This window comes from Thermobia domestica, chromosome 13, assembly GCF_964235325.1.
Source record: "Thermobia domestica chromosome 13, izTheDome1.hap1.1, whole genome shotgun sequence".
Lineage (NCBI taxonomy): Eukaryota > Metazoa > Arthropoda > Insecta > Zygentoma > Lepismatidae > Thermobia > Thermobia domestica.
In genome coordinates this window covers 193,888,026-193,902,093 of record NC_137466.1, presented here as the reverse complement: position 1 = coordinate 193,902,093, position 14,068 = coordinate 193,888,026, and the positions used below count along the sequence as shown (strand labels likewise).

Here is a 14,068-nt window from a genome sequence, read left to right as displayed (position 1 = left end):
TTACATACCGCTCCGCCGACCATGAATTGCCTGCCGACGACAATTTGCCTTTTTCAAAGAAGGATATAGCAGTTAGTCTCGTGACACCTCGATGTTTTTCACAGCATTGATGAGCCTATCGCAAAATATAACTTGTCAAATTTCACCCCACGCCATGATACTTCTTACCACTGTATATTACCGTAGGGTGGCGGAGTTTTGGTGATTCATGGTCTGCCGATCACTTCCACACTCGCTGTCGATCCTTGTCTAAAAATGAGCAAAATCGGCTTTCATCGGAGAATGAAAAATCGTTCCAAAGGTAGTGTGCCTTGTTGCACATGTGGTAGTCCAGTTGTTTCTCCTTATCATCTGTGGTTCTATAAAATTTGTTATTAACGACGCTTCAGCATATCCCAGGCCTGTAGCCAGCCCCAAAATGTAGGGGGGCCCGGCTGAAGTTAAGGGGGGGGGCGATGCAACCATATTATAGCTCATCACCATATTATAGTTCATTTGCCAGTCTATCGTGGAACTTTTAGGGGAGCTGCCAAAATTTAGGGGGACCGGCCCCCTAGACCCCCTGGATAGGGCCTAGTATATCCCCGCAATATGTAAATACTGCTGGACTAGGCTATTCTTGTTGATCTCACAACTTAGGCGACTCAGTCTTGGCTCTACACAAATTTCTGCGTGTACCTATAATTCTGTTAGCAGTTGTAATATAGAGTTGATAATGTACAGACTTCTACCATATTCCCAGTGACGAATCATGCGACTTTGGGTAAAGTCCACCAGCTTCTAATAACTACGTCCGCATGCCATTCAGTGTGACCACCGCTAGTACTTTTACACTAGATCTGGTACCTTTTATAATATTTTAGTGTTCTATAGTACAAAAGGTATAACGTCGTTGGCTTCCCGCGAAAAGTTGTACGAGTAGTGACGTTTATGGGGAGTGGCCATGTTAGTTACTCGTGGCTCGCTGAGCGCAGTAGACGGTTGGTGGTGATTGGCTACCCTCTTACCACACCCTCAGTGACGAGCAGGTCCAAGCGCGGGAAGCCAGCGACGTTATACCTTCTGGACTATATAGTACGTTCACCAACAACAAATCTAGTACTTTTTTTCCCTGCTCTTCTTTTCTCATAATTACGTTTGGGGAGAGAAAAAGGAATCTCATGAAAATTTGGCAATGTACGAAAATTTCAGTAAGAGTGTAGGGAAAACAGATCCATTGCTGTAAGTTATAGTTCATTCTATTGCGGAAAATAGAAAGTACGAAGTGCCAAAGAATGAAGAGTTAAAACTAATAAATGACCACAGTAAAAACCCGTTTAAACATTAGGCTATTAAAGAATTAAAACTTGATTTTCTCAATAAGCCCTTTGTATGATATTTCTTGTTTCCTCACAACCTCCTCTATACTTGTCATACTTGTGTTACTTTAGTGGTTTTACAGTGAGTTCTAATACGACAATTAAGCAGGAATTCCACCAGGATTTGGAGGTGTAAAATCAAAATTGGGAGGGTATAAGTTGTTTGTACGGTTTGTATCGAATTTTGACTGTAAAAAATTAAAAACTTGTGTTCTTTCAAGAATGCGGGGGTTACTTCTCCACCCACAGGAGAGGGAAATTTGCCGGAACCTTTCTAATAATTAGATATTAATATCGTAAAATGTCATAAATAGGGGGAAACGGGAGCAGAAAAAAATAGTACTTTTTCCCCAGATCTAGTACTTTTTTTTTTTTTTTGCACAAGTTAGTACGAAATATTTTTGCGGGGTGGTTACACTGATGCCATTGTGCCTCTTGTACAGCTCACAGATGACGAGAAGAACCCTAGCAGAAGTAGTGTGACGTAGGTATGGGCTCGCCCACTTTAAGCACGGGGGTTTCAAATGACACTATGGAATAGCACACATATAACTTTACCTGGAGTGGCAGACGACATCTAAGTATAGACCACACCTCAAAAACCGAAAATGGACTTGACCGTGTCGTTGACTTTTCCCCGCTGCCCCTGTTTTAGGGTTCTCGTCATCTGTGAGCTGTACTGGATGCTCTCAAACCTCCTACGCCATACTCATCGGCCGTTTGCATTCGTTAGGTCTTTCCATAAAATTTTGGAGCTCTGTTAGTGTCTATTTATTTCTGACAAGGTAGTGTAATTGTAGTTAGTTTCGTTTCTGGAATGAGATAATAAGGTATGTGTTATTTATTTTATCTTATTTATTACAGGATCTGGATGACGGCATTCCTTTAAAAATTAAGGAAGAGTTCATTCCCGACAGTTGTGGAACTAGTACGCCTTTACACGGTAAGTGCTTGTTTATTTTTACTTAGTTCACATCTGCGTACATAAACACAGACACATTGATCCGTGACACATTGTAGGCCAGTGCTGCTAAATCCTAAAAACAGTTTCCATTTTGGATGTGGAAATTTTTCTTCATCAAAGAACACCATAAGTTTTAGATTTTCTGCTTTTGTTATAGTGGTAATTTATTGGAGGGTAAGACTTTTTGTCAATTTTTAAAATTTTATGTATTACGAAACCAGCAGTGAAGGCTCCTTCGGAAGACAAAATCAACATTTACATGATTGTTAAAAGAATTTTATTGTTTGAGGTCTAAAATTTCATGCGTAATTATCCATTTGCTCATGATCTGCAGATTGCAATTTTTTTCTGAAGATGTATTTCCGGATTTTAATCACGTTCCAATTTCCCCCCTCTCTAGCAAATAGTAATTTATTTTCAAAAATGTCTAAAGATGTATCTCTTATTAAATCGATATACATATTTTTACTCAATTTGAATGTGTCTTGCTTGTTTCGTAGATCACAGAGATACTTACGCTCCTTCAGCAATTCTATGCGGGTGACCCATGTTCGATTTCCAGTGGGGGCTCAAGTTTTTTGTTCCCCAAATTCATTCCCATTTATATGAAATGTTGCCTAGTTTGAAAAAAAAAAATACCAAATTCACAAAAGAATCATCTTTGACCGGCAATGCACAATAAAACTTGTCTTTGTCTTTAGGATATAACTTTTGCACTAACTGTAGTCTGTTGTACGGTTTCATGTTTAATTTATTTTATTTATTTATTTTACGCGCGAAACACATCACAAGTTATTGTTGACATTTCCATTTGACGCTCTGCGTATAAATTTTCTCGGACTCGTTGAGAAAGCTTCTCTTACACGTACAATGTCATTTGCACTCACACGTGGCCGACCACTTCTCTTCTTGATACACAAACACCCAGTTTGAACAAACTTTACATGTCACTTGTAGATTGCTTTCCTGGTTGACGCTACCTTTCCCGTACTTCATTCTAAGTTTTCGTTGTTTTGCACTCTTTGTTTTGTCAGATTCTACCACACAGAAAGCCTTCTCAGGTCCAAAAAGCGCCATTTTGATTATGACTCCGCCTAGCGACGTTATATGGAACTACACGTAAGACCTGCAATGAGAAAAACCTTACAACTTTATTCTCTGAAATGATGTACTGTGTTACTTCGTAATGCTGTTCGTTTTGCTGCAATAATTTTTAAAACAGTTCCCGGACTTTTGTTACACGGTGTATGTTTCAGGATTTAAAGTATAATTACTCTTCATCTGTTTTGAGGATTATGAGCGAATGCCGGTAATTTTACCAGATTTTTTAATCCTGTTAGTATCAGTGACAGTTTAAAACAGAAATTTGAATGTGGACCTCTGGTCCTGATTCTCAAATTGGCTCTTTTGCTTCGACTAAGTGTTGCTGTGTTAAGCATCGATTAAACTTTATAACAAACAATCCACAAGTTAAAAAGAAGAAGAAAGAAGTCTTGTATGCAGTTATCGTTAATTACAACTCTGAGAGAGTTCAAATTTCCAAAAATGGACGTAAACAGGAAAACGCCTAATTTTATGTACATAAACTGGACTTTAGAACTTTTCACGGGAGGCATAGGTACGATTATGGCGCTCGATAAGAAGCACGTTACTCATATATAGCCAGCTGTAAAATGGAACATTAACGTATTAGGTGGAATTTCTCTGACGTTATTGATTAAAAACATGACTGATAAGAGAACAATATGATCGGCATTAAAGCTAATAATTATTTATATGGTGGTAGCATGGCACTACAATGCTACAATGCAACCTGTAACAAGTTTGAATTTTAAATATCTTTTGCATTGATACGCGTATGTGGTAGTTTTATAGAACTTTGCACGCAGACCGTGGCACCAGTGCAGTAATATATATTTAACAAATATGATAATGACGCAAAGAATGACCGCTCTGTATATTACTACCATATAATATTCCACAATGGATACAACTTGTTATTGTGTATTATTCGATGCTTTATTTATATAGCGATAAGAATAATAAATAATAAACTCCAATATATATATATATATATATATATATATATATATATATATATATATATATATATATATATATATATATATACAGTTGATATGGTAATATTTACAACATAATTTAGCATGATTGATGCGAGTCACACTTTTGTTCTTTTTCATCGCGCGCCGTGAAGAACAAATAGTGCCAGATCAGATCTTTATTTTTCCTCATAATAAACTCCATAATTTTGCATATTATTTGTGCTTCAGCGAGAACCATTTAATAGAATTGAAAATAATTTAGTTGATTATATTTAGATTTTTTTCAATTGTAAGAAGATATAAAATATTATTAGTTATTATTTTGATAATTTATAAACACATCTACGTAGCGAATAATAATTATACTAAACTTACGATAAGGCAGTGCTGAACGTACAGTCATATGCAAACAGAGGTGTATATAAATAATTTTACCACCTTATGCGAACTAAGCTATAATAAGCATAGGCGTATGTATGGAGAGGAGAGGGGGTAATGCCATTTTGTACGGCGTCGTACAGAAATTCTACATACATACATACATACATACATACATACATATATATATATATATATATATATATATATATATATATATATATATATATATATATATATATATATATATATATATATATATTCTATCAGGCCTTGTTTCCATTTTGTACTAATACACAATAACACACTGAGCAAGGCTATGTAATAATATGTAAAAAAAAAAAAAACACTATCACCTAACAGTTTCAACACAATAACAGTGTTTTCATCAGACTTCCACTCCTTCTGATGTGGAAGTCTGATGAAGACACAGTTATTGTGTTGAAACTGTTACGTGATAGTGTTTTTTTTTTTTACATATTATTACATAGCCTTGCTCAGTGTGTTATTGTGTATTAATATATATATAGTGACCATTATAATAAATTAGCTCTTAGTCTCCAGAGTTCGGTAATTTGGTGCATTTTTATGTGTGTCTACTGGATAATGGCATTTGAAATCAAAATTAAACTCCGCTTATAGAACTGTTCCTCTTTCAGTTTTTTAAAAAGAATTTTAACAGTTATGATGCCAGCAATACGAACAGGTTTTCTGCCTTGTGGCGCTTCATTTGCTTAAACTAATACTAATGGAGGGATTTACCATTAAGCAAAATTACGCCTAACACGTGCTTAGGGCGTCAAGTGAAGGAGGACACTACAGAAATTTTCCATAGCCGAGTTTACCATGGTCCATAGACCATACAGTGCAGCTGAACCAGAATCAACAAAAGAAGCCCCCACATTAAATGAATGAAAACAATACAAACACAGGTAACAAGAGCAATAGTTTATTGTTGTTTATATTTGGAACTCTATGTGCGGGGTTTAGCGCAACTCTATATGCGGGGTTTAGCGCAACAGTGGTCTAACGCACATTTTTAAAAATGGAGAAAAATCAAGATAAACACGTGGTTTTTTGTACAATATACCAAAAGCAAGCACAAGTGGTTGAATATGTCATACATTGTACTTACATGTACCAAAAAAGGTGTATTTAAGTTTAACTTGATTTTTCTCCATTAATAAAATTGTGGGTTAGACCACTGTTGCGCTAACCCCCTCATATATAGACATGGGGACGTTAAAATGTTTAAATGCTTACTATCTCTAAGGGTCTTAATCCCACCCTACCTCTACTGACCATCAATCTATTGGTAATGTGTACAAGTAACCTAACCATGGTATTTTAATTGAGAAACGTCAATAAAGTACACACTATGTCACGACATTTGGTATTACTATTTTTCACTTTGGCTTTTACACTAGGGTATACATAATATTATGAAACACGGGAACATTTACAATAATAAATAAGGAAATATTTTTCGAGAAAACTGGAACAGATTAATAAAATCCAAGCACTCTTAACAATCAAATTTATTTATTAAAAATGTTGACAAATAATAAATTTAAATTACTGTTTATTTTTTATTTATTATTTATTTATTTATTTATTTATTTTATTTATTTATTTGTTTATTTATTTATTTATTTATTTATTTATTTATTTATTTATTTATTTATTTATTTATTTATTTATTTATTTATTTATTTTTGTATTTTGGAGAGGTTAGATGCCTCTTTGTTGATATACTTTCTGCATTAGTAAATTGGCTCGAGAAGTTTAGTTTCCTTTAAGAACAAAAAATTTTCATTAAAAATTCTTTAAAAAAATCATGGAAGTGAGTTTTCACCTGTAATAATCGAAGATCTGGGAGCTTCAACTTTCATCTCACTCTTTTCATTTGACCATAGAAAATTTACTTAGAACAGTATGTTCTCGGAATTCCCAGGCGATATTCTACCAAAAGAACAATATTTTATAATTTTTTTCGTAAGCTCAACCTCATTTTTATCAATTTTATTGAATAACTCAAAAGACAATGAAGAACATCAAAATTTTAAAAGTGAGCCATGTAGTATTTACAAAACACTATAATCTGTATAAATTCGTTTCAAGATTTCTCGTATAATGTATAAATTTGGTCGCCCAAGAATCATTACATTTTTAAAGTGGAGACCCAAATATCTAGTCTGTAAGAAAAAGTTTAGGATCTGCTGTGGACTTATTTAATAGCATTTTGAAGATACTGTTTTTTGTTGTTTTTTACATTTTTTTATTTTTATTGTTTTTAAGTTATCAAATAAAATTTTTAAAAAATGGGAATGGGCTTAGCTAGTGGAAAGCCTTAATGTTAATGTGTTTTACTTTTGAAATTGACAAACATTTCACACCACTGTTCATTGGCATTTCGTGTTTTTATTTCAATACTGTGTCCCTTCGTACTCTTGCAGTGGTTTTGTACGCATGGCAATTTGACATACAGCTCATCTTCATTCACAGAAAAACTTGGAACAACGCTTTGGACAAAACCACAGTATTTCTGGACATTCGTTCAATTCAGTTGATCGTCTTTAGATAACAGTCAAATGTTTTAAAAGCTGAAAGATATGACGAACACGTGTCATGAATGTACTTTCCACTAGCGGTCATAGTGTACAGCGAATTAGAAACCAAAGCATTGTTGAAGAAAGAAAGAAGAAAGGGGACATTTGAGCGTCCTGAAAAAGATATTTCGAGATATCCGGGTACTTTGAAAATAAAGTGTCCTGTGAAAGCCATTGAACGTGTGGTAGTTTAGTAAACTTCATTCCTTCATTGCCTTTTATGTTCCTTTGAATGAGTCTGATTTTACAAGTACTACGGCTAAGATAAAATCTCCCATCTATAAAGTAATGCGTGTCATTCGGACGGCTAGCAACACTGTAAGCGCCAACGCAAGGCATGACGGGCAAAATCCACCATTTTCTATAGCTGACACACACACTTCTAACGGTGACACACGCATTTCTAACAGTAGGGTGGCCAGACGTACTGATTTTTCGCACTACAGTACTGTTTTTCAAAGAGCTGTCCTGTGTGTTGCAAAGACCCTTATAAAATCGAGAAGTGTCCTTTTTTTAAAAAATATCCTGCAAAATGTCCTGATTTCACTTATTTGCAATACTTTAATGTTTTATTTATTGACAACATTTCGAATCACAGGTTTTCTTTTCTCCTGAATCGAATTTTAAGAAATATGTGTGTTTATTTTATTCAACTTGTATGAAATACATTGAGGAGTGGTCTACACCTTTCGCAGACAGTAACATCTTGAATTGAACACTGTAATTGAATGGGATAATGTGCATAGCAGCTTGAAGCACCTTAATAAATTGTCAAGAAAAGAAACAATTTCTACCTGTTTGATGAAATTACGAATGTAAAAAAGTGTGCTACTTCTTAAACACTGCTCAAATGAGGGTAGATCTAGGATGGAATGAATTGCTCAAGCACTTTGAAGAAAAATCCATTCCATATTCCCAAGTGTGTGATAATGTGAAGTTCAATACGTGCCTCCCTGCCACAAATGTTCCCACTGAAAGGATATTTTGTATAAGGAATAATTTATGGACTGATAAGAAATCTCAGTTAAAAACTGAAACTCTTAAACACCTAATAATAGCCAAACGTAACTATAATTGCACCTGTATTGAATTCCATAACATGATTTTGCAAAACAGTAAGTTAATGCGCGCTGTACATTCAAACGATAAATATATCACCAAGCTCTGTAGTGACGTTTAGTTGCCGAACAGATGTCACATATTAATGAAAATACTTTGTTAACATTTTTCGAAAAAAAAAAATGTAAGTTAATGGATAAATAACTGTTAAGACGAACCGCATTATTATCTTTCATTAAAATTTTATGCTTCAACATACTTAAGTTTTATTTATCATGAAAGTGACTCCCTTATATTACTTCATCAAATTGTTTTAATTTGTTTAATCAATCTTTGTATTTGTCTTTCATGAAAGTATTTGAAATTGTGTTGAATTCCTTCAATATTTCTGCTGCGTACTTTAAAAAAAAAAAAAAATGATTAGGTTAACGTTAAATGAAATAAGTATTGCCGACGCTGTAGACTATCATTTACTATTATACTTGTGTCCTACTTTTCCCTCATCAGAATATGGTCATCCTAGTAACAGTGGCACATATACTCCTAACAGTGACACATGTATTCCCAAGAACGACACATATATTTCTAACGGTGGCACGTATACTCCTGATAGTGGCATATATACTTCTAACAGCAAATCACTTATACTCCTAACCGTGATTAGAGTTGCCAACTCTGAAAAATAAAATTATCTGCAACCAAGGGCGCCCATGTTGTGGTTTACAAGGGGGAGGGGCAAGAAAAAGCGACATTTCAAATATAGTTTCAAATTTTGCTGAAACTATTTTAAAAATTCTATTGGGTTTTCGGTATTCTGAAGTACAATTTCCTCTAGGGGGGCGAGCGCCCCACCTTGCTCCCCCTGAAGGGCGTCCTTGTCCTTGTCTGCAAGCACTCATAATTCTCAAAACAGATGAAGAGAAATTGTATTTTAAACCTTGAAAAACATAGTTGATCCTGACAAAAATACCTGACAGTTGACAACTCTATCTTTAGTCCACATGCTGCTAATCCTGATACACAGTCTGCTTGTAATAACTTTAAATCTGTGTTGACACAGATTGTAACAGTGAACGCTTCCAACAGTACCCACAATGCTCCATTGTGTCGGGATGTCGTGGGCATTGAGAAAAGTCCGTCGTTAGTCAAAAAAGGTTGGGAACCACTGTATGTATGAAATGCATTCATCATTCTTCACTTTTCGCGACTTTGTATGATGCACTGTTTTTCAAAAAGGGATGAAATAAAAATACAATTCTAGTATAGAGAGGGTAGAAAAACGTTAAGGTAATATCGTAAATCTTCTTGCCAACTCTGCTTGTGTTCTTTCTTCTTCTTATTATTATTAAAATATGTAGTTGCCAGTTGCCACTTTAAAACAAAACAAAGCTTTGTTCGCAACCTGTCAAGCGAGTGTGTGTTAGTAAAGTGTAGGGCCAAAAGTTTATCACTCTTTCCAACGCACTGAAGAGCAGCCACAATTAATCTTGTTGAGCCTTGAGCAGACCAACCAACAACACAGCTTAGGCGAGGAATTAACTGAAAAAGTCAACATCACATCACTTGTTTTATGCTAAATGTTTATTTACCTCTCCACTACACTTGCTTTAGTTTTCTCAAGACTCACTCTGTATATATATATTCTTTGTTATTGTTTCTTTCTTTTCCTGAGAGCAAACAGAAACACAGAATTAATAATATAATGATCATTTTACTTCTATTTCTTGCTAGTAGAAATACCGGGTGGTTGCGGAGTAACGGCAGATTTTAATAATTGACGAGTTCGATGCAATAAGGGCGTAAGTCTCAAACATGTAGTTGGAGAAAAACGTGTTGACAATTTAAGTAGTGTTTTTTTTTTTTTCTTTCTTACATAAAACAATGTAATATCAGCATTTTATTCCGATATTGAATTGAAATGTTACCAGGAGGCTAAACAAGCATGGCAAAAGCCACAAATGCGTTTGATGCCAAAAGGGCGTAAACTCGCTTACGCCCTTATTACATCAAACTCCTCAATTGTATATGTAAATCTTACAGCATCTCTAAGGGTTAGGAGTAGCCACCGGGGAGGAAAGTGCTCGGCCCTTTGGATTCTTTGTGACGTCGTCACTGTGCGGATTCAGGAAAGGGGAGGTTCTGATATATTGAACAGTCTGATATTCGGATAGTTTTCCTTCGTTCTGAATGTTTCTTGTTTAGAGCTGAACCTATTATTACAAAATACTCGATCGACCTAGGTAGGTCTCTGTTGCATGAGCTATCGGAACTTTATCGTGATGCCGAAGTTGAAACTGGTGTCGAAACTCTCGTCTTGGAGTCATTGTTTCTGTAAAATGATCTTGCTGGAAATGCACGTTTTTCACCTGACCATTCATCAATGTTTACTTAATCTCATTATTCTAGAAACAAAATAAAACATGTCAATGTTAGAAAAAAAAATCTTTGAGTATAACGTTCCACGATTATGACTTTTAAGCTAAAAGACTAAAGCAAATAAATAATGATTAAAGCAAGTGAATAATGATAGAAGAATTAGTGAAATGAAAAGTGGGAGGAAACAGGAGTACTCCGAGATAACCCACGAATGCACGAATGTTGTCTACCACAAAATTACTTGGTCAGGGATCGATTTAGGGGCCCCACGTAGCAGAGATAAGCGTTTTTACCACTGAGCCACTGTGTCTTCCTAGGGAAAAGAAAGCTTAGATAAACAGACCAAAATTTGTTACTCCATGCCACCCTGTATGTACAGTCACCAGCATAAGATAATATCTTACAATTTCTTACGCTAACAACTTTCAGATGGAGGCAACAGTTTCCATTTCATGTTTTTATATATTGTATATACGTGTTTCTGTAACTTAAAGCGGACATGTTCTCCAAGCTATAACAATAGATAGTACTCAAAACAGACCCATTCACTTCGAAGATTAAGAAAGGATCACTGGAAAAAATCCGTTATCCGGACAACGGTATATTATACAAATATACGGAATCCTTATGTTTATTACGGAAATCAGTTAGGGGCATACGTTATCCTTATGTTACATACGCACTGCCCTTAGATGTTACATAATGCCGTTGCAGGATGTATGACATTTAACAGTCTTTCGTATACTACATACATATACGTTTGTTACATACGTCAGCTATATGTTACATACGTCCATCTGTATGTGAGATCGTGACCGACTACATACAGTTGTTCCGTTCGTACGGAAAGTGCGTTTATTCGGAACACTTATACGGAAAGTACGTACAAAATATACTTTTTCAGTTATATGTTTGCTGTAGGTTAAGTCCAAAAACTATAGGATTTACACATGTAACCTATGTTTTTAAGCACATCATATACTTTTTTTTCAGTGTATGTTTTAGGTGCCTAATTTACTGTCAGTGGGACAGAGTGACTATAAATTCAAGAGTTCGCAACAGATCATCAGATCAAGGTTTAAAAATATCACGAGATAAACAAATCTCGCAGTTAGCCTTAACAAGGAAGAAGCCCTTATTATTTCTTTGTTTATTCGGTTTTATCGTCTAAATATAGAGCATATTTTTCCGTTACTGGCCGTCGATTCATCGGTAGTAAGCAGCAGAAAACGATATGACAGTTGGCCGGAAGGTTAGCCTGTAGTGCATCTGAAGGTATCATAAATGCTGTTTTGTTTTCCTATTCTAACATTTTAAAGCATTTAAACAATATTTATCCAATCTAATCTAACAACAAGCTACATTACTATCTTCTTGGAAATAGAGCACATGAAAATAATTTTAATAATAATAGTAATAGTTCAAGGTTTTTTTTTTTTTTTGTAAGGAAAAAGTATCAAAATTCCTGGCTATACTTACCCTTGCTTGCCCATGTGTGTGTGAGTCCTTCAAGGAGACAGAAATCTCAAGAATTCTTTGAGTTGAGTTTAACGTCCCGTTCAGCAGCGAGGCTATATGAGACGTGGACCTACTGATTAACGTGGAATCCGAACCACATGAGCTTCCGCCGGGAATCGAATCCGGGCCTCCCACACCAAAGGCGCGAACGCTAACCGCTTAGCCACGGAGGAGCTCCTCAAGAATTATTTGATAGATCAACATCAATTTCGGCCAGGTGGCACGGTGGCTCAGTGGTAGAATGCGTACTCTAGTGCGTGGGATCCCTGGTTCGATCCCCCACCAAATACGTTTGGAGTATACAACATTGTGTCCGCAGGTTTCCTCGAGATACTCTCCTTTCCTCCCACTTTCTCATTCCACCAATTCTTTCATCATGATTCACTTGAGTTAATATGTCTCCCGTTGGCTAAGGGCATAATCGTGGGACGTTAAACTGAAAATATTCATTCCATTTAATCAATTTTGGCCAGAATGAAGAGAGTCAAAATTTAGAAATCTACAACTTCCGGTTGTAACGTTGATCACTAAAGATCAAAAACAGTAATAGATAGCGAAAAAATGATTTCTCCAATCAGTTAAGTGTCGCAAAAATAGATTCCATCTCCACTCTAATCTCTCTAACAAAACCGAAAGTAGTAGAAATCTGCTATCATTTTCTTTTTTCAATATTAATAGGGAAAATATCACCTCATAGAAACCAAAACTCTTTCATGAGGTGTATACACAATACCTCTATTTGTTTTTAAAACGGCTACGAAAGACTATACTACAAAATGGTCTAATCAAAGAGTTTTCTAAATAGCATCGTTTTAAGTGTAAAAGCAGTTAGTTTTTAAAGTGCAGCTAAGAACAAAGAGTTTGTGTTTAATTACAAATCAATATTATTGAAAAGAAGAAACAGCATTTTTGACGAGCTTATTTCGTAAAGGAAACATTTCCATCCCCAATTTTTCTTACTTTCTTTTCTTTTATTTTTCTTTTTCTTTCTTTTTTCTTTATTTCTTTTTTTGTAATAATTGCCCTTTAATGTCTCTCAGTCTTTGGGATGAACTGTTCCACAACAGCTAATTCTATTGTAGGAGTGGGAGCGCGGTGGCTCAGTGGTAGAGCGTTCACCTCCGTTGCTTGGGGTCCCTGGTTCGATCCCAGCTCCTGCCACGTAAACTTTGAGGGGGGAATAACACCGTCCTCGTGGGTTTCCTGGGGTTCTCCCACTTCCTTCATTTCTCATTATCACCTTCTCCTTTAGCCTAACCGGCATAACCGTGGGACGTAAAACTTAAAAGATTTCATTTCATTTTCTACTTAGAAGTGAATGAACTTGCTGGATATTATATTCCTTTTTTTTATAGACTTGACTAATTTTACATCGTAATTTCTACGAAACATCTTGCCGTTTATATGAACTCTCCGACAGAGTTCATCTCATATATTTAGAAACTGTTAAAGGTCAAATTATTAAAAAAAAAAAAAGCCTGTTTTGAAAATCATGGACGCCAAGCCTTTAAGCTCCTAACCTTTAGTTATATCAATAATCTTCCAAGTTAGAAATGTTGGAGTAAGTTTGCTGCCTTTCGCCAGAGCAGAACGTTTGACCATGAGATTCTGGACAGGGAACGTACATTTGTGTCATCTCTACCTGCAGAACATGTTTGCTATATAGTCTATTATTTTCGACGAACCGTGAAAACGCACCTCCCCATGTTATAGATAACCGTTCCAACCCTGAGAAATAATACA

At 35.5% G+C, this 14,068-nt stretch overlaps 1 protein-coding gene across 6 annotated transcripts in view; it reads left to right on the top strand.

The window, feature by feature from the left end:
• Positions 1-14,068, top strand: part of LOC145668910 (uncharacterized) — a 399,698-nt gene that overhangs the window by 115,428 nt on the left and 270,202 nt on the right. For all 6 annotated transcript variants that reach the window (XM_081737188.1, XM_081737189.1, XM_081737187.1 and 3 more), the window contains exon 2: positions 2,223-2,301. In XM_081737188.1, the coding sequence (XP_081593314.1) occupies positions 2,223-2,301 (79 nt within the window). The remainder of the gene's footprint in view (positions 1-2,222; positions 2,302-14,068) is intronic.